The following is a 22,442-nucleotide window of genomic DNA, read 5'->3' as shown; positions in this document are numbered from 1 at the left end:
TATCTGGAGCCTATTGAGAAGAATCGAGACAGTCAGGATGATGACAATAGATTACGTAAGAACGTACGGTGATGGAGCAGATACGTTAATCAAAAACCTGTCTGCAGATTTTTCTGAATTTGTTATCCACTGCAAGTTTGAGGGACGTCAGTGTAATGAAAGGTTTTTTTTATTTTTCTAGCCTATGAATGGCTTATGTATAGTCTATATACTTTACAAATTTGTAATCCTAATGATTGAACAACATTTTGATTAGTATTTGCATATGTTCCAGACCATATGAGTATTGGGACTAAACGCGTATGGTCATGACCATATTGGTATATATTCATATTGTTCGAACATACGCGTATGGTCGGACCATATGAATATACGCGTATGGTATCGGTAATTAATAGGTTCACTTTTAATACATAACTCTTCATATAACCCTTCTAGTTGTCACGTCATTTTAAAAAAGACACTACCAAAAGTCGTTTTATTATAGATCTATCAACAATCAAAAATAACAAGATTAACTTATTAAAATAAGCAGTTTCACACGGTAAATTGCATTACTACTCAAAACGACAAGAAACACGTTTAATACCAACATTTGTATGATCATTTTATTACGAGTGAATGGCAAAACTGATAACTTCCAAAATTATCTATTACAAAAGAAGTCAACTGTTTTACTATAAACTGATGTTAAACTCAACATGCAGGATATTTTGATAATTTGCTTACTTTTGAAAATTTATATAATTAGCAATAGCAGTTCAGAATTTTGTTACTTATTCGTGTTTTTTGTTTTGAAAAAAAAATGAAAGATGTCACCAGCAAGGACCTTAGTTTACCCCACCTCTTAAGAAATCAACCAATCCCTGTCCTTTATTAGCACCACATGAATACCATGTATTTCCTATACCCGGTTAATGTTTTAGAAATACCCTGACAAAGATAATGTATTTTTATACCCGGTTACTGTTTTAGAAATACCCTGTCAACGATAGAGTTGTCGTTCTTTTCTCAACAGTCAATTTCAAAATGGCGACGAAACGGTTCGCGTCCCTAACAGCAGACGAGATTGAAAACAAAAAAGAAAATGCTGATTAATTCTAAAGAAACAATCTAAAGTAATCAAAAAGCAGAAAGACTACTTAAGGCAGATTTAAAAGCAACAGATGATGACGAAAAGTTTGAGGAATTTGACTTAAGAAAACTAAACGAAGTGTTAGGACACTTTTACATGAACGCTCCTAAACAAGACGGTAAACACTACAAAGCTACATCGTTTGAAATCACCAGACATGTCTTAAACAGACACCTTCGTGGGGTTACAGCCGCAATATAGATATAATAAAGGACACAGAATTTTCTGATGCTAATGAGTGTTTTAAAGCCGCTCTTGCTGAATTGAACCGGATAGGGAAAGGCAGTGTTGACCACCATCCAGTTATAAATGAAACAGATCGTAAGAAATTATATGAATCTATTATAATGATCCCTGACGCACCAGAAGCACTACAGAACAAAGTGCAGTTTGATATCAGGCTATATTTTTGTGGAAGATCACAGGAAAATATGCATGGAATGACAAAATCTACATTTGAAGTTTTGAATGATCCAAAGACTGGACTTGAGTATGTCGCAAAGTGTAAAGATGAACTCACAAAAAATCATAGAGGTAATGACAGAGAATCAACATCAGGTGTTATGCCCGAGTTCCCTGGATCACCCTATTGTCCTGTCAAATCTTATGAAACATAAATCAGCAAACTTCATCCTTCATGGCAGAGTCCGAAGGAATCATTCAATGATGACGATACAATTTGGTATTGTAATTCTCGATTAGGAGAAAAAACATTGGCAATAGTTATCAAAAGTACCAGGATTATAATTTTATACGCCAGACGCGCGTTTCGTCTACATAAGACTCATCAGTGACGCTCAGATCAAAATAGTTAAAAAGCCAAATAAATACAAAGTTGAAGAGCATTGAGTATTCAAAATTCCAAAAAGTTGTGCCAAATACGGCTAAGGTAATCTACTCCTGGGGTAAGAAAATCCTTAGTTTTTTTCGAAAAATTCAGTTTTGTAAACAGAAAATTTATAAAAATGACCATATAATTGATATTCATGTCAACACCGAAGTGCTGACTACTGGGCTGGTGATACCCTCGGGGACGAAACGTCCACCAGCAGTGGCAAAATTCATGACGAAGTTGAGTGAGGGGGCTAAACTTTCACAAATTTACACAAACCATTCCATTCGTGCCACTGGAGCAACAATATTGACAAAAAGTATGTTTAATCCATCTCAAATAATGGCAGTGACCGGACATAAATCGGTTCAGTCTCTCAATGTTTATCAGAGAACTGACACTGAAGAGAAAATTGCAATGGGTCATGGAATGGGAAAAGGTCTAGCCACCCAAAATTCTGCTGTTCTAGCATTGCCGGCACCTGAAAATCCAAGTTTACTTGCTTTGCCGCCCCATGAAACAGTAAATGAAAGTACAAGTATTGTGCCAATGATTGAATAATGTGGGGATGGACCTTCAGCTTGTCGTTCAGTCGCCATTTCAGAGTTGCAGGGTTTAAATATTTCTGACCTCTTTGCTGACTTTCAATCAAATGCATTACAAACTGAGATAATGTTCAGAATAAACCAATCTTGCCGGCATTTTCAGGATGTACAATTGGAACAATTAACTTCAATTTTAATCATGTTAATGTTTCAAAATGACATTTATGATCTTTTATTAACATTCAATGTCATATTAATTTGTCAAAATTTACTGCGACTGTGATATTAGTTGTTCATGTTGTTGTTATTGTTGAAATAAATTTTTGTTTACACTTATATTAAATTTTGTAGTATTTAACAAAGACAAAGGCAAAGCCAGTAGTCTTACATACGCATCATTTGGTGTTTGTCGTCTCAAACATGTGCATCACTTGGTATTTGTTGTCACAAACATGTGCATCATTTGTTGTTTGTTGTCTATTTCTAGGCATTTGTCGTCTCAAACATGTGCATTACTTGGCAAGTTGTCTCAAACTTGTGCATCATTTGGCATTTGGTCTCGTTAGGTTTTTGTCGTTTCAAACATGGAATCGATGGGGTAAATTCGTTACATAGTCATTTACTGACCGGGTTCGGAATTTACCCTAGTCAGTAGGTTTGATACCTGACTCGGCTTCGCCTCACCAGGTATCAAACCTACTGACCAGATTAAATTCCGTACCCGGTCAGTAAATGACTATGTAACTAATATTATTTATATTATCTGGTTATATGATTTACTTCAGTCATGTTACGATATTGGAGATCTAGAGCTTTAAAAAAAACGTAGACACATCTGAACGACCCCTTACCTTAACCTTAATTCTCTCCGCGCCAGAAGTCGCACAAGGCCTCATCGGAACGACCCATGACCCAAAAAAAGCTATGGTACCGTGTGGAAGTAAATGTTACCTTGAATAAAACTTGTCCCAAATTCAGATTTTTCCATGTAATTTCTCTTTTTAAACTAAAACGTAACACTTCTAATAAGGTTACATCTTAAGTCAAGAATTAAGGAATAACAGTACTGTAGTTGAAGAGTTGCCACCGTCAATTGTAGATTTGACGGTGGCAACTCTTCAACTACAGTACTGTTATTCCGATTCTAATGCATTTCAAAAAGAAATAATACGATAAAACTTAAAAAAATGTCCAAATTTGACAAATAAAAAAAATCCGCGAAACTTCATGAATGATTTTGGCGCAAAGACGTCATACAAATAAAAACGTACAAACTGGAGGTTATTACGTTACCTGTTCGCTTCAAATTCGGATAAAATAACTTTAAAACGGCGAATTCGAGGTAGGTGTTGTTTTATTTTGGATTATATAGTAGATATCGAACATTGGTTGAATCAAACAGTTCAAAATGGTTGTCCCTCCTTAGTTACGCCTGGTCAACTGTGGATTTGACGGCAACTTTTAGCCAATGAAAAAAAAATGTTACATACAAACTGCATTAGAATCATCAATAACTGGTTTAAGAGATAAGAATAAATCACCATTTTACATCAACTATTTGATTTATTTAAGAACACATTGAACAAGTCAATCATTTGTCTTATTCAAAATCACTTGGAATGTCTTTTAGTGACTTAAATCTTTTTTTGCTCTGCCATCCTTCTGAAAAAAAAATTAATCTTGCATTCATATATAAACTTCTTGCACATTCCTGTAAGGAATATTAAACGATAAATGTCCATTCTGTAAAATATTTTAGGCTTATATCTTATTTAAAACATTGTTTAACACCTCGAAAAAAGGTAAAACAAAAGTAAAAACAAGCAAAGATTTATTTTCATCAAGTATGAAAATTGGTTTGTGAATAAACTTTCTTTACATTAAAATATATCCTACATGTTCGTCACTAAAAACAGTTGCGCAACTTAAAACAAATAGACAAAAAGAAAGTACAGCTCAAGGTAAACAACATGTATTGCTACATCAATAATAAGACACAGGGTATGCGTATCATGATTTTTGCGTGCGCAAGGACTACTCATATTTTCTTCTCATAGTGTCCGTGAATACCTTAACATGTGTTTAGTGTTTCAAAATGGATAAAGTTATTAGTGATTCTGTTGTTTCAAACTTTGAATTACATCAAATGTGTATTCAGAATCTATTCAGATACATTATTTCAATGTCAAAGAGGATATAGTCAAAGCAGCTTATAATGGTAAGTTTTATATGAATTATATTTCAAAATGTAATCTCTCCTATTAGTTTCTTGTTTCATCGCGGGTTTTACTTTTTAACATTTGAATGATAAAAAAAAGGAATAGCATATGAATAAATATGAACAAATGAAGACATAACAAAAGTGCACTCAGTTAAATTCTTTTGTTGGAATTTTCAAAAGACTGTTATTGTTTACACAAACGGTACCACCTGAACCCCCCCCCCCTTTTCTGTTTTTGTTTTTTATTATACGATACACCTAGTAGTATACTATAGGCATATACTAGCTTATCGAAGTTTACGCATTGTTTTAGCAATGATGATAATAATATAAATTAACTTCCGAGAAACACAGAGATCTCATTAAATGAGTTGTTTTTATGTATTTAAAATACTCCAAAACGAAAGAAAATATGTTGTTTATCAAAGCAAACTGTTGGACTGAAATATTGATTTAAATAAACAACTTGTTTCTATTTTGTCACAAAAAAATAATTTATTTAAATATCCAGATATCTTTTCTATATTGTATTCCCTTAATATTGAATGTAATGTATTGTTTATATGCTAAATATTAGAATTGAATATGGAATAACTGTAATTCTGTATGAAAATCTTACTTCAAAATCAAAATTTTCATGAAAGGTTGTAGACATTCTAAAGAACCAGCGCCACTTCCAAATTGTACACCTGCATATTGAACTTGTCTTTTGTGGCTTTTCTTTTAGCTCCTGTTAAAAATAAAAGATATATTGTATTTATGAATAAATAAATATAATTTTAAGCAACAGTTTATACTATTTTGCTTGTTCTGAAGTCTTACATAGTCTTTAATTTGAATACAAACAAGAAGATGTGTTATGATTGCCAATGAGACAACTATCCACAAGAGACCAAAATGACACAGACATTAAGAACTATAGATCACCGTACTACCTTCAACAATGAGCAAAGTCCATACCGCATAGTTAGCTATAAAAGGCCCCGATATGACAATGTAAAACAATTCAAACGAGAAAACTAACGGCCTTATTTGTATAAAAATATGAACGACAAACAAATATGTAACACATAAACAAACGACAACCACTGATTTACAGGCTCCTGACTTAGGACAGGCACATACATTAATTATGTGGCTGGGTTAAACATGTTAGCGGGATCCCAACCCTCCCCCTAAACTGGGACCGTGGTATAACAGTACAACATAAGAAAGAACTATAAAAATCTGTTGAAGCAGACTTAACTCATCAAATGGACAAAAATACAAGTGGACGTGGCCGGCTACTTGCACATACCGACAACAAAAAGACACTAGGATCAGATCTGAGAGTACTTGCAGTTATCTGAGACTGAAAGCTAGCTGAAAGCTGAATGTTCATAAAGCTGTTAATGGAAATTTTATTGACTGTTTTGCTAGTACATACAAATGTATATACATACACTGATTGTACTAGAATTTCGGATATATATTGTCTTACCTCACGTTTGTATGTTTGTTTTTATGTCTGTCCGCCTGTCAATCAACGCTTTTGTAAACGAAAAAAAAAACCCGTAGAAGTATGAGAAGAATGCATAAACATTTTGTGCATATGTCATGGATAATATTATGATATGCCTAATTATTTAATTTTTGTAAATATTAGCAAATAGAAAAAAATATATAACTGTTGTTGATTGAGCCATGCATGCTGAGTGTATGTTATCACCTAGATGTCAGAATTCTGAATTGACGACATATCATGAAACCACAGAAGTTTTAGTGACTTTCAGAAAGTATAAACACCTTTGAATCATTATCTATCAATTTCGATCATGTAATTTGTCTTAAAATATAACAAATTGAGGTCGAACAGCTACTGAACTTTAAATATATATTAGGCGAATATAGTTAATTTGTAAAACAAAATCCCGAAAATAGAAAACAAATTACTTTTGAAAAAAGGTTTTGATATAAAATCACAAATTTTGAGAAACATCTTTATGAGCACTTATTTTATTGAGATGTGGTCTGGGAATGCAAACATGTAATGTGTGGTGTCAGTTTGTTGGCATAATCAAGTCGACATGAACCTGCTTGTCCTAAAATCGTTATTTTACAAATAGTTTTTGAACAAAATGTATTTGATTCATTGATTGTTGGTTGCTTTACGTCCAGTGGCAAAAATTTCATACATATTCATGACAAGAAAAATTCAACAATAAATTCAATAGGTAGGTTTTGTAATAATAGAGGCTATCCGGGGGGACTGTCGGGGAAATTTGGACTGCCACTGGAAAATTGAGGGTATATTGGATAGGGACAGGGGCGTTGTCAATATTGGGATATAACTCAACGCACGATGCGATATGAAATCCAAAACATGAACTGTTCTGAACATACATTACGCTAAAGTATATAATTTAATAGTACAAGTGTCAATGTAGATTTGAAAGCCGTATTTTGTTAAATGCCCATAAAGCCAAGTGACTTATTGGCGTCTTGAATGATAATGTTTACCATTTATGTTCGTTGGGACAAAAACTATAGTAGAAAGAGGAAAAACTGTAATAAGAAACAAATAGCAATACAAGATCAACAAACAAGAGACTTTAAATGTATATTCTAGTCCTAAATGTCAGACAGTGGTCAATGAAGAAGATGTCCACAGACACAAGCCTCTTATATTTTTTGTTGTTTCAAATCTTCGAGAACAAATATTGAATCTGAAAGTAAAGCAGAATGAATATGTCGTTTTCAAAGTACAAAGGTCATGAGTGTTTATCAAATTGTAATGATTAATATATATTATGGCAAAGTAGTTTATTGTATCATGTTTCAATGGGTTATTCGAGCATCAAACTGATGAGTATTTTGTAGACTAGACGCGTCTCTGGCGTCAATATGAAATTTCAATCCTGGATTCTAAGATGAGTTTATTATTTATGTTTACAATGTATTATTTTGAACTACTTGATCAAAATATTGGGAAAACGTTGAGATTTCTCAAATAAAGGCTACAGTAGTATACGCTGTTCAAAACTCATAAATCGATAGAAAAAAAACAAATCCGGGTTACAAACTAAAACTGAGGGAAACGCATTAAATATAAGAGAACAACGACACAACATTAAAATGTAACACACAAAGAAACGAATTAAGCATTAGACAAATCCGATGAGAATAACAAATATAACATCAAAACTAAATACATGAATTTTGGGATATAAAGGTACCGTGACACGTCTTATAATAATGTGAATTCACACTCAAATATAAGAGGAAACAACGTTAAAATGTAACACACACAGAAACGAACTATAATATAACAATGGACATATTCCTGACTTGGTACAGGACCTTTTTGTAAAAGAAAAAATGGCGGGTTGAACCTTGTTTTGTGGCATGCCAAACCTCCCGCTTCAATGGCAATGTTAGATATAACATTCCAAAGGGTGCATCAAGCAAACGAACTCTTTGTAAACATAAAATTGCTTAATTGTTTGTATTGTTTACATGTTAACATAATCATCAGTCTGAACTTGAATAAATTAGTATACCAAATTAGTATGTAATTAATCCCGGTATAACTACACTGTGAGTCTGCTTCCTTTATTTTAATTCCTAGTGCAAAATAAAGTTATAAAATTTCGTTAAGAAATAATTCAATTAATACTTACTGTCTTTATACCACAGTATGTTGTTTGTCTTTTGTCTTTTTTGTCTTTCTTCGTTTTTGTTTTTCTTTGTTTGGAGAAATGCTATAATTGTTTACACTTGTACGTCTGTTTGTGTCTGAGATAATGAATACTATTCTTTACAGTAATTCGTCTTGCAATTGATTAAAACTAGATTGATCAGGATAACCTACTGTAAAATGTTATCGTTCAAAACTTCGCTATTTCAAATAACAATTTGCCAGTACTACAACCCAATGATGTGCGATTTTTGCGAATGCCTTGAAATATTAGCTAATATGTGATTGCTCATAAAAGAGGAACAAAAGATACCAGAGGGACAGTCAAACTCATAAATCGAAAACTAACTGACAACGCCATGGCTAAAAATGAAAAAGACAAACAGAAAAAAATTCGTACACATGACACAACATAGAAAACTAAAGGAATAAGCAGCACGAACCCCACCAAAATCTAGGGGTGATCTCAGGTGCTCCGGAAGGGTAAGCAGATCCTACTCCACATGTGGCATCCGTCGTGTTGCTTATGTGATAACAAAACCGGTCAATAGTCTAATTCGGTAGGTAACATTCATGAAAGGGAAGAAGATTGTAGGTACGACGTAAGGTTACCTTAAGTTACCTCAAGTTTCATTTCATTGAAATATACTTATTTCACTTCAGTATGTTTGTACCATTTCTTGACAAATACTATGGTCAGTGTTACAGATTCCCATCAAAACCAATCATCACAACACGTGCAGGGCCACTCTTTGGTAAATAAAGTTTCTGTTATATTTTGTATCCAAGGCAAATTTGTATTACATTTTCTAATCATGATTAACTAATCAATTCTTGATCGTTTTTTTTAAACTAAATTATGTTAACTTGAATCCGAGAGCTTACAATTGTACGGACAAGCACTATTAAGAAGATCTTAACAATTGCTTTCATCTTAATTTCTATAATTTTTGCAATTGACTAAATTATTGTTATATCAATAATTGAATTTAAATGTCAATACATATTGGGTCGAGTTATTATCAAGAGCCTCTGATATATTTTCTTTATATATGTACAGCATTACAGTTGCTAATCAACGTAAATCAGAGTGATTATGTCCCATACATAACTTCAGAAGCTGGTATAAGGCTATCCATTCACGAACATGATTCGGAGCCTGTTTTGGAAAATAATGGATTTTCTGTGGCTACTGGATTTAGAACAGATGTTTCATTATCTCAGGTAAGTTTTTTTTAAGTACAGGAAGCACAAATAAACGATTAAGTGGTGTCATGTACACGTCTTTTTTTTGCAGTTAACACCACCTACCTCCATCTAATCTACGAAAGAATATTAGGCGAAAGTTGTAGTTTACAAATTTTTTACCCGAGTAAAAGAAAACTGAATGAATTGCATGAGAAGCTATTAGTGCATCGACAGGGTAAACATTTCCGGCTGTGAATGCAAAACTCGTCTTTCACTAGAATGGTAAAGATAGGGATTATGACACACTCGGTTAATTTAAAAACCAGAAGACCGCGTAAACTCTATCGTTCGTGCACAATTGTTATATCGGTCAAAACCTTCGTTATGGTGATATTATAATTGTTAAGCATTTTTTTTTCGATATATGTCGTTCTTCCTCATAACCCTACTGCAAATATTTTCACTTTTTTGTACACACAATAACGTCATTTTAGAAACGAAACGTCACTTTTTTTTACCATAGTAATTTTATGATGATGTTTGCTCAATAAAGGGGGGGGGTAGCTGAGGTGGAGTAATCAGGAATTCACATTGTCTTCGAAGTCTGTCAATAAGTAACTACTTTAACTAATAATAAACGTTTCTATTTCTTTTATTCTTAAAGGCAGCGAATTAAATTCATAGTCAACAAACCACTTAATAAGGATGTTCGATTCCCTGTTTCAAAATAACAAGCTTTTTACAACCCGGAGGTCGTAACAAAATGACAACAGCAGTAACCTTTCCAGACCCAATTTATTTACTCTCTCTTGATATTCACGTAAAAAAATGGCGATAAATTATATTACAACAATTTAATTTTAGTGACGACGATGAGGCTGATGCCGAGACTTCTTTTTATTATTATTCATATTATTTGGTTATCATTTCCGCGTTTTGCAATTATTTTTTTTTTAATATTCGTATCATTATTGATCTGTGCGAAACAAACTGGTCATAAGAAATATTATGATATGATGAGTAAAATAAACATAATGAACTCCAAGTAAAAATCGAAACGGAGAGTCCCTTTTCAAATGGCAAACTCAATAGCTCAAACACCTCAAACGAATCGAAACAACGGACTTGGTAAAAGCATTTCCTTAGGTAGAAAGTAATGGATTTAACCAGGTGTTATAGCTAGCTAAACCTCTTACTTGTATGACCGTTGCTTAAAATTATATTATGCTGAAAACAATGAAATCAATATAAAAACAAACAACTTTGACAATAAAGAAAACAAAAGTCATATGGACTAAGCACTTAAGCAAAAATACAAATACAGGGATACACACAATTATAGTAACACAAAAACACAATAACGGAATGTATAAATACAGAGCCATGCCAAAGGATATTACCAAAAAAGGTCTGAACAGTTAAGGTTAATAATATACAAAGAAAAATAAAAGAATATCATCACATATAATTCAGATGATAAACAACGTCAAGCTCTTGAATAACGAATGGACGTTTATCTCATATGCAAGTGAAGATGGTATATTGCTATATGTGTCTCTCCTTATTGTAATGATAATTCGGTTTGTGTTTCACATTTGTACTTATGATATTATTGCATACTTGCATGCTTCCAACTTTTGGTGTGTAGGGGGAGGTGTAATAGTTAATTTGCCAAAATCTAAGAAAAAACAAGCTATTACAATATTGCCATAAGACAATGGAGACCTTAATCTCGAAGAATGGCAGACAAACGCATACAAAGGATAAGAGTGCAAAAATTCAAAATTAAAAGGATTGTCATTTCAGAACCGTCATGTTATAATTCTAACTTCTAATTATGTTTTAAAAGAAAAGAATAGAAAGAATGCCTGGTATAACACTGTGTGATACAAGTAACAAATTCAGTAGCATTAATGTAAGTTATTTGTGTAATAATATTTTGTTTGCACATATACATGTTTACTGTCCTGAAGGATATATGAATACATTGCTCAAAAAACAAAAGAGCTGAACATTTTTATTGCGTAGAATATTTCTATTTTGAACGGACATGTTAAGCTCCAATAGCATCCATAAAGGCGGTCATGTGAATTAAAAATAAACCGTGCCATATATCATTTAAAACCGATATTCTCAATTAAAAGTAAAAAGATGTGAAAACAAAATAATTTATTGTTGTCAGCAAGATTAGATGTTTACACTTTGGATATTCATTTGTCTACACGCCATGATAAAAATGACTTTGTAATGGACTGCTGTATTTTAGATAAGATACATGACCTTACGTACTTTTTTTGCAGCAAAAAACTCAACATATAAATAAACATTATTCCAAAGAATAATCGAACCGAAAAAGGGCTAATTAGTCACACCGCAATCATGTCATTGCTAGAAAAATCGTTAGTACCCCCTTAAATTTTGTAATTGTCTGTTTTAATATGTATGATATCAATTCAGTTGAAAATTCATCACAGGTAAGTATAACAAATTATCTATTCATACAAATATCTCTTATAAATATATATATATATAATCCATGCATGCGATGCGCGTGTTTTGATCTGAGCGTCACTGATGAGTCTTAGGTAGACGAAACGCGCGTCTGATGTATTATAATACTGGTACCTTTGATAACTATTTACATTATCTTTTATAATCAAGTACGCACCCCCTAAAATGTTATATTGCTAGAACAGAATTGGAAGCAACATATGACAATATACTTACCGTGATATATACGTTAATTAAATAGTATATAAAAAGAAACAGAAGATGAAGTTTGATTTCAATAATACGTGTGGTTCTATATATCTACGATTTTTCATTAAACATATTTTATAAAAGTTATATATATGTCGTGTACAAGTTGCGATTTTGTACAGGTTATAACATGTACAAAAATATTGTACATGTTATAACTTGTATAATGCAAAAATACAAGTTATAACATGTACAAAAGTACCTCGTACATGTTATAACCTGTACAAAATATTGCTTAAAAATGGTTTTAACTTGTACAAAATCGGAAAATAAGGATATGTTTCTATTATCGCAACAGATGTTGTTGACCTCAATAATATTTTCATAACGTTTTTATTATTCCTTCATGTTAGTGTATTTTGTCCTTTTTTGATACAGTTAATGTCCGGGGTCGGTATTACGAAGCATTCCTAAGACTTGTCATAAGATATATCTTAGGACATGTCTTATGATCCTCTTATGACTATCTATGGACATATCTTTATTTGATGAATTATAATTGTGAGTGTCCACTTTGAGGGCAATAGTAAAATACTTTCATTCTAGTTCACACTAAAAGACATAAGAGGATAGCCAGGACAGATGTCTATACAAAAATTATTGGGAATGGAAATGGGGTATGTGTCTAAAAGACAACAACCAGACCATGGAGCAGACGACATCCAAAGAACACAAATGCATGCTTTCAAAGTAGAGAATATATATTTAAAACATCAAAATGACATCCGCCTCATGCAATGATCTTATAGTTTATATAAAAAAAATAATTATAAATTTACATAAGTCATGCTGAAGGCCAAAAATGTTGAATAGTAGATCCAAAGATATTAATAATGAAGCGTGGTCCAGTGAAAACTATTTCAGCTCTCTCTTGCTTTTACAGAGTAAGCATATAAGACATTGTTTTAGTCTTTGCATGCTTTAAAACGAGAGGGAGAAGTATTACCCAAAATTTTTAGGCATCGTTCTTAAAATTTTTGGAAGAATATAGTTACTAGTATTTAATGTAATTGTCATTGAGAAAATGCAAGCTTTTAGTAAATAGTGTCACTTATTTAAGACATGATGGACTACATAAAAATACAAGTACATGAAAACACATTTTGCCAACATAAGTCATGAAACATATATTTCTGAAACTTTGTGATCATTGTCCTCTGAAGAAAAAGACACGTCCTTGCCTATTTATTGTTGTTCTTTATGCATTGGTGAATTTAAATGTATATTTTACTTCATTAAGTTTTACCTTAAATTTTGTACAAGTTAAAACCAGTTTTAAGCAATATTTTGTACAGGTTATAACATGTATGAGGTACTTTTGTACATGTTATAACTTGTATTTTTGCATTATACAAGTTATAACATGTACAATATTTTTGTACATGTTATAACCTGTACAAAATCGCAACTTGTACACGACATATACATTAAAAAAAATTAGTTATAAAAATTATTTCGATATGAATAGTACTTTTTTTTGCGTTTTCTAGATTCAAATGCCAGATACTAGTTTTACTACATTGAAAGATTTTTTTTGCATTTGATAAGAACAGTTAATTTTCAACATGAACGATGAACGTGTCAAGGAAGTTTGTGAGGAAGAATTACTGTAATCACCAGAATATATATATTGTTTGATCTTTACAATGTGTCATTGAATAGTGTGCTTCAATGTTTTTCATGTATAACATACCCTGAAGATGAAGTAGTGGTATAGACTTATGGTCACTCCTGTAGTAACACTATTACTAATAGGTTGTCAGTTGCAATGCAAACATTTCTAGCCCTTTCTTAGATACTTTTATTTACCAGTAGCAGTAAGAAATGTCTCTCTTTCATCTTATTCACGTCAACTTATAACTTATATACGATTATCAAATTGTTCTAGTCTTAAAATGCATTGAAAAATTAAAACTGAACATTAAGCATGCTACAATCAATTAATCGATCATATACACATGTCCAATTTATCAATTAAAAATTGTAAACGTTTTCATCATAAGTTTTGATCTTTGAAATGTGAAGTTGAAGTTTGATGTTTGTTATCATACACAACAGCAGACACTTGTCCCTTTGTACGACGGATCCAAGTGTGATATTATGTGATTTCCTTTATTTTAACTCATGTGGGTTTTTTTTATACAAAGATAACATATCTGTATACTATTCCAATAAAAAGTACTTAATTTTACGTGATGGATGACGACAAAATAATAGAAAAATTAAATATACCCAAGAAATCCATTAAAAGTGTTCAAAAAAGAATTGTTTAATCTTAATGATATGAGGTACAAATCTTTTATGTAGGCTTGTTTCGAAGACTGTATCGAAAGGAATGTAAAGAAAGAATGCCCGTGTTTTTGGACCGATGTTAATGACAATACTGGTGTACCCTTCTGTATGATCCATGGTATGATAAAACATTTTTTTGTTGTATATATCATCAGTCAAAAAACTCACTCCAATTAGTAAATGTGTGTCGTGCTTCAACCTGGAACTGTTGTCAAGGGAAGAGGTTCAGTATCCAGTTCCGTCTTTTGAAAAGTCAGTGTCATGTTTCTTCAAAGGCCAAGTTCTATCTAGACGCTATCAATTTAGTTACCCAGTCAACTTAACGATGTCAAGATTTCATTAAATAGAATCACAAACTTCTACATTGTCATGTCATGTTTATAATTCCACCTGGTTATAAATTTTAACAAACGATTTCATTGGTTAATTCAAATTTTAACCTTAGGTCATCTGGTCACGATCTCAGAGCCTATACAAACTAATTGTTAATACAGTTTTTGAGGACATTAAAAATGATAATAATTGGCATGGTTATTTAAAAACTTTGTTTTATTGAAGACTGTTATGTTAAGTATCATGCTCGCAAACATTCAAATGCAACAGAATAATAAATATATTACCTGAGGTTTTTTGTTCAGTAAATGGGACATGATTCTAGGAAAAAGATACCTTACTTCACCCAGTGTCTTGAAAAATATGGAATTTATCTTTCCTCCTCAAACTTTCGTTTATAGGCAAATAAAAAATCTCAGTTCATATTGAAATAGGATGTCCTTTCATGTAGCCTGTAACTTTCCTTGTCAATCATATTTGTTATTTAAAAACGCGTAAACATATTGCTATATTTGTTTCTTTTTTGTATGTTTTCACATGTTGCCTTTTCATGACTTTGTTTTGTTTCGTCTTTCATGTCTTTAGGCAGCTGCTAGTGAACTATTTGTGCTCAAGGTTTTACACACCCAGAATCTAGTTATATAGTGATTTGGAACAGGCATGATTCGTATGACTGATTTGGTCTTTACATTTCCAATAAAAATTACTTATTTTGTTATAAGAACAAATGTCGAAGCTGCTTTAGGTAATGTTGATCTAAGGTAGTTTAGAGTTTAATGTCTAGTCTTTACCGTTATTTCTATGTCATGTTTTTTTCAGGGGGTAGTGGTTAGTGCTCTTAAACATTTTATGTTTTTTTTTCTTTTGTATACTTGATAAATGATACAAAACACTTGATGTTCGCATTGATATTGCAAAGTTTTCTTAATTAGTTTGAAAATGGTAGCAGAAAAGTGGTAGTTACGCTATCTAATGTCAGACATAGTTCATTCGTTGATAATTGTGATATCGAAGACGTTCCTTAATATAATATGTTCAATGAAGCTGTTAAACGAATCGAAAGGAATAAAGTGTGCAGAACCATTAACTTATTTGAATTAACAGAACATGCAATTTAACTTCCATTGTATTGTGACAAATATATATATTTTTATAATTTTATTTGTGTAATTGAATTAATCTCTGTACTGATTAATCCACACTCCTATAGATTTGTATGTCATATGCTGCTATTTATGGACACTTATATATATATATCGTAACCCAACAATGTTAGATCTGTAAATTTGCTTTCGCAAAAACATTTAGAAGATGCGGTATGTTTGCCAAAGGGACAATTAATCACAAAATCACATGGTTAAGGTCTAAATAATTTATGTTTTTTTCGAAGTTGGAAAAATTAATGTTGGCTTTGTGATTGGTATGGTTTTTGTGATTCACTGTTTTTTTTTTTGGTTTTCTTCATTTCGGCAAGGTGTTACATTTCTCTTTCTACATCATGTTCTATGCACATTTGTGCTTGATAATTAATTTACATGAGATGTTTGAAAAATGATACAGCTGAGCTTAAAATTGAAAGACCAGAGTAGCTATAAGAATCATTATGTATATATTAGCTTCTCCTAAAATGAAAAAGACATAGCTTTTTTGTAGAACACTACTGCATACTGTATGTTCGTGGAAACGTGACTGGATGTAAATGCAACAATCCGTGCAGGTAAATAAGAGATGCATGTTTAATTGAAAGGTATTATTTTATTTATCCTTGTTTAATCTGCTTTCATCAACAACTAATGCATCTTGTTGGATTAACATGTTATAATAATATGTATTCACTTTTATTCTATTTTAAGCAGATTTATACTTTTTTTTTAATCAACATGTGGTTTTTTTTATATATCTATTTAGTTGATAATTGGTTAGTATTTGATTCTTCATATGTTCTTGTTTTCGCCTGATTTTGTGATTGTTACTTCGAGTAAAAGGTTGATCATACCTGATCGGTCATATATAAATGGTCAACTTTTACACAATGTTTTAACAGATCATTAAACAAACGATTCAGTTTGTCTACTTATTGTCAACAAATAATTAGAGAAACAAAGTCTACAATCAAATTTTGTATTGATCGATATTCTTCCACTCTCGACTATGTAAATTTGAAGATTTTATTATTTCCAGTGGAGAAATATAGTATATCACTTGATGAGTTGGTAAAATCCATATTGATGTGCAGGGCATTAGGCTGACGAACATATGATGTCTTTCCGAAATGTTTTACGTGTTGCTGATATTTTTACTTATCTTTTGTTGTTTCAATTTTATCCTATTTCATGTATTTTTCTTACTGTAGTGAAAAACAGTACATCAAATCAATTCATACTAGTAGGTGGCCAGCTAAAAACTATGAAGATTTACTTGACAAAATATTGAAAAGAAAAGGACTCTCACCTTCAAATACAAGGTAACGTATATTTCGTTATATCACCAAAAACGTTCTTCATGTTATTTTCGCTTCTTTTACTGAAACGCACATGTTATCAGCAAAAAAATAGCAAAGCAATACTATTACATGCAGGACATGTAAGGTTTTAAATATCATATCTAATAGAACACTTACTTCCTATGAAGGAAGGAATGAATTTTGCCATATGTGGATTAGGGTTTGCTTATCCTTCCGCAGTATCTTATATCATCCATGAATTTTTTGGTGGGGTTCATATTGCTCAGACTTTAATTTTTTTATATAGTGCTTTTTTTTTCTTTTTTTTTTCTTTTACCTTTTATTCTCTTTTGAATTTTTTATTGTTGCCATTGTTTTGAAACGGTTTTCCGTTAACTCTGGTTTATCCATACTCATCGTATATACTCTTTCTTATTTATTTTTTTAAACAAATACATGTAACTGAATATTGTAACCTGCATCTGGAACGAGCATACACACTGCAGACACCCTGTTAAATTGATTTAAAAGGAACAATAATTTATTAAATTTTTGAAGTTTTATTGCATTTTAATTGAAGACTTACTTTTAGTAAGTTTTTTAAGTACATAATCATGATAATTGAGAAAAAAGTGTCATACTTTTGTTATGCATAGACGAAGGAAAGTAGGTAAGAAATGTGTTTAAACTTTTGTATAACAATGTTTTCTATCTTGAAAACAGACGCAGAAGCCAACAAAGATATATCAGTATCTGTAATGTCTTCCCTATGAAATGCAGATGTTAGATAATAAACACGAGTAGTTTAAAACCCCTTCAGACAATTGACCTAAGATGAAATTGGTTTTTCTTTTCGGCCGATTTTAGTGGTATAGCTCCTAAGCTGGCTACTTATTTTTTTTTTCATTTTATCGTTTTTCAATGAAACTTTGCACATTGTTTATTATACCTTGAGCGAAGATCAAACACTTTTTTTTAAACTGCTGTTGGTGAAAATAATCTGATAAAAAAGAGTAAAACAATTCATCAAATCTAAACTATGTATTTAGTTTTCTCATAACGTTTCCTTTTTATTGTTGCTTAGCAAAATTTGTATGTAAATTTGCATTTATGATCGTCTCAGCCCCCGCGTGTCTTTTTCGATATTATATGCAAAATTAAAGCTTTTTGTTTTGTAGTGACAGTTTGTTGCAAGTCAACATATATTTTTCGTCATTATACGAGGAAGTTACAGAAGAAGTATTATCTTTCACGGTATTGTATTTATCAAATAGGACTAACAGATTTTATGTTATTGTGTCATTTTTGAACGGTTCGTTCGTGTGTTGGTTTGTTTGTAGGTGAGTACACATCAGTTCAGAGACTTTGGGTGTAACAGCGTTTAGATTGAAAGAGTTGCTTGAAAAAAAAACATCCACCTACATGCGATCCTTGTTAAGTACGATTTGCTCGGGTTTCGAGCTCTCAATCTCAGAGTTGACAGGCTAGTGATAACTGTCGATAAAGTACTAATGCAAACGATGAGATGGTTGTCAATAAGTCAAATGACGTGAATTTAAACAATTATAGGTATATAAACTGTAATTATCAGTTTGAAATGTCTCTACTCAAGCGAACGACATGAACCACAAAAAAAAAAACTTCAAATTATAGATAAAAGATACAGTGTACATATCTTTGAGTATTCACCTTTACTGAAAACTAGTTCAAAGCCAATTACGACTTATAAATAAATAATATTCTCCAAAACGTGGGTACCAACCAGTACACATTACATGGATTTTGTGTAAATACGTCATAAAAAGTATCAGAAAAGAATGACCAAGTGTAAGGCCAAAATATAAGTACATGACATCGACAGGATGTTGGACAACAGCTTTTGATAAATGTAAGTCAATATATATTAAATGTATGTTTTTAATTATCAAAAACAAAATTTATATCAATACCGATAAAACTATATTGATCATGTTGATAGAGTTATATATGGTATCCATAAAGAATAATATATTCAATTGATCAATAAGGTTACATGAATCCTCTCGCAGTTAAAGTGTTTTTTAAACAACATTACTGTAAAAATTAGGATGTGATAACCCGTTTTAATGACCCCATGTTGGAAGGGGATTGATAACAATGTATGGATTGTAATATTGTTTCAGCATTATACTTCGTAGGGTACTTCGTTGGGTACTTATTTGTATGGATTTCAGTAATAAACATGCTACACAAATTTCAACTATATATTTATAACGTCTTGTATGCAGATTTAGTTTAAGCCATAATATCACGTATTTTAGTATTAGTTTAATTTTTCATCATTCACGAAATTTGGCACTAAAATATGAGTTATTGAGCGACATAACATCATCAATATATCTGATAGTGAAAAATGGAATGCTTATTAGTTTTTTACTAAGCTTCACCATAAACTGTGATTCCTAACAGTAAAGGAACAAGTCTGCTATTAAAGTAATTGGTGCCCATAGGAATTCAAACAACTTGTCGATTAACTTCATCGTTCAAACATCCTTAGCCTAAACATTTTTGATTGTTTTAATCGTCCTTGGTTAAAATAAATGTACGTAAACGCTTCAGACACACACAATTCACAAGGTGTTATTTTAATTTTTTAAGACAGTATTGTGGCGACATTACATTTTGAATTGTGTGTTATTTCATTTGTTGTTTGTTTAGGTGTTTAACCGTGATGATTAATGACAAAATGCCATATTTGCTATCTAATATATTATGTTTACTACAATGATTGTGACTTTGTTATACGTATCTTGCATACAATGCAAACAAATGAATGGATGCCTGTATATATTCAAAATCTGTATTTAAGTGAGTGAATAAAAAAGTTTAAATAGCCATATTTGGAATTTTTATATATTTAAGTATTTTTGATACACAAAGCTATTTATTTACACCGTCATGCTATTTATTTTTTGCGCTTTTGAAAATGTAGCTGGAATACACATTAAATGATTATTAAGGTATTCGGACAACATTGATCACGTGATTATTTGTATTCATAATTGGATATTCTATCCAAATTCAAACTTTTTTAACCTCAGCAAAAAGTAAAAACACAAAAATACTGAGCTCAGAGGAAAATCCAATCGGAAAGTCCATAAACATATGGCAAAATCAAATGACAAAACAAACCAAAAAGAATGGACAAGAACTGTCATATTCCTGACTTGGTACAGGCATTTACAAATGAAAAAAATAGTGGATTAAACATGGTTTTATAGCCCCAAACCTTTCACTTTGTTGACAGTCTCATCAATTCCGTTATATTTACAATGATGCGTGAACTAAACAGACAAAATAAAAAATATAGTCAAAATCTGGGTACAACAGTCATCAAAAGTGAATAAATATAAAAAAAAAATATATGTTATCGCTATATTGGGAATACGTTTCAACATAACTTCCTTTTTGAATATTTTTTTTCTTCAAAATTTTTATTGCAGATTTTAATATTTTACTTGCATTTGGATTATGATCCACTCATTTTCATTAATTGTTGTTTCCTTACTGAACTGTTTATTAATTTCAGTTTGAGAACTTTCTATCGAATATCGGAGGACTTCTTGGTCTATGGATAGGAATGTCCGCCATTAGCTTTGGCGAATTGCTAGAACTGTGTTTCTTTCTCCTAAAAAGTATGACGAAACGTAACAGAGCAATAGAGAACCAAACTGGTGTGAGCTCAAATGAAATTGGAGAAACCACTGACCAAAATATCACACAGTCTGTTCATATTGATATGTCAATCATCGACGAAATGGAGAGTGGTCTATAAAAACGACTAATTCGTCTAGGGGAAAAAACCAAGGATCTACCATTGACTGATAGAATGCATATATTATTAATCTGTGTAAAAGTATTTATATAGTAGTAAGCCGTGAACATGCGTGTTTAAAGTGTATATAGTATATTTTTTAATGGTCTTGACTATACATATAGGAGAAAATCAACGCCTGAAATAAGTTCGAAAAATTTGAGTTTTTCGCATAATTAAATCTTGTTAAAATTAAAATTTGTGTGCAGTATACATATGTCGTTACACGTATATCATTTTTAAATATAGACAGCTTGCATGTCATTGTATACATGAGTCTCCCTGTTATGATGTTGACAAACGTATTTTGACAATTTTGTATGCTGTGTTGTTGTCGTATTGTTGTTCACACCATTTCTACAATTTATCACATTAGACTGTTTCATATTTAAAAAATTAGAAACCAAACATTATGCTATCCTTGCTGACGCATGTTTGTTAATTACAATTACTCATTGTATTTAAAAAGATTAAGAAGATTCAAGTTTTTTTACCTTTTTTATTTCTGTGTCGTTATCTTATTGTTGTTCTCATCATTTCAAATGAACTGCTTCATATAGTAAAATAAGAAGAAAAAATCTTTAAGTTGTTATTGTTTACACACGTGAAATACATTTACTCTTTGCATTTACGAAAAACGTCATATCCAGAGTTGATCGTTTTTAGCGATGCCTTCTGGTCAAAAAGGCGGATGATTTTTCCTCGGGAAAAACTGTAATGTATTGTACAGATGCTTGTATGAATCATGCAATACATGTTTTGTTTAAGACTGAAACCTTTAAGGCATAAATATTTACGTAATCATTTCTATTGATGTAAATTATCTGTTTAATAAACTGCACGCTCAAGTTTTAATTTGTATGGTTCACGTATATTTACAATACAAGTGTAAAGAAAAAAGTAAAATCACAAAAATACTGAACTTAGAGGAAAATCAATTCGGAAAGTCCATAATCACATGGCAAATTCAAATAACAAAACGCATCAAAAACGAATGGACAAGAACTGTCATATTTCTGATTTGGTACAGACATTTTCAAATATAGAAAATGGTGGATTAAACCTGGTTTTATAGCGCTAGTTAACCCTCTCACTTTGACGACAGTCTCATCAAATTCCGTTATATTTACATTGATGCGTTAACTAAACAGACACAATAAATAA

The 22,442-nt window shown here is 31.5% G+C and overlaps 1 protein-coding gene and 1 pseudogene across 1 annotated transcript; both read left to right on the top strand.

Annotated features, from left to right (window-relative positions):
- On the top strand, window positions 1-22,102 carry LOC139491330 (degenerin unc-8-like). Its single transcript, XM_071278955.1, has 9 exons — window positions 1-162; window positions 9,073-9,164; window positions 9,470-9,633; window positions 11,447-11,512; window positions 14,665-14,767; window positions 16,636-16,699; window positions 17,336-17,446; window positions 18,604-18,679; window positions 20,994-22,102. Exons 1-9 carry the CDS (start codon window positions 38-40, stop codon window positions 21,237-21,239), a joined length of 1,047 nt encoding a protein of 348 aa, XP_071135056.1. The 5' UTR covers window positions 1-37; the 3' UTR covers window positions 21,240-22,102.
- On the top strand, window positions 1,217-2,631 carry LOC139492455 (uncharacterized; annotated as a pseudogene).
- Window positions 22,103-22,442: the final 340 nt, after the last annotated feature.

The sequence above is a fragment of the Mytilus edulis genome, chromosome 10 (assembly GCF_963676685.1).
Source record: "Mytilus edulis chromosome 10, xbMytEdul2.2, whole genome shotgun sequence".
Classification (NCBI taxonomy): Eukaryota; Metazoa; Mollusca; class Bivalvia; order Mytilida; family Mytilidae; genus Mytilus; species Mytilus edulis.
The sequence above is the reverse complement of the archived record's forward strand: the minus strand, read 5'-3'. Positions and strand labels throughout refer to the sequence as shown.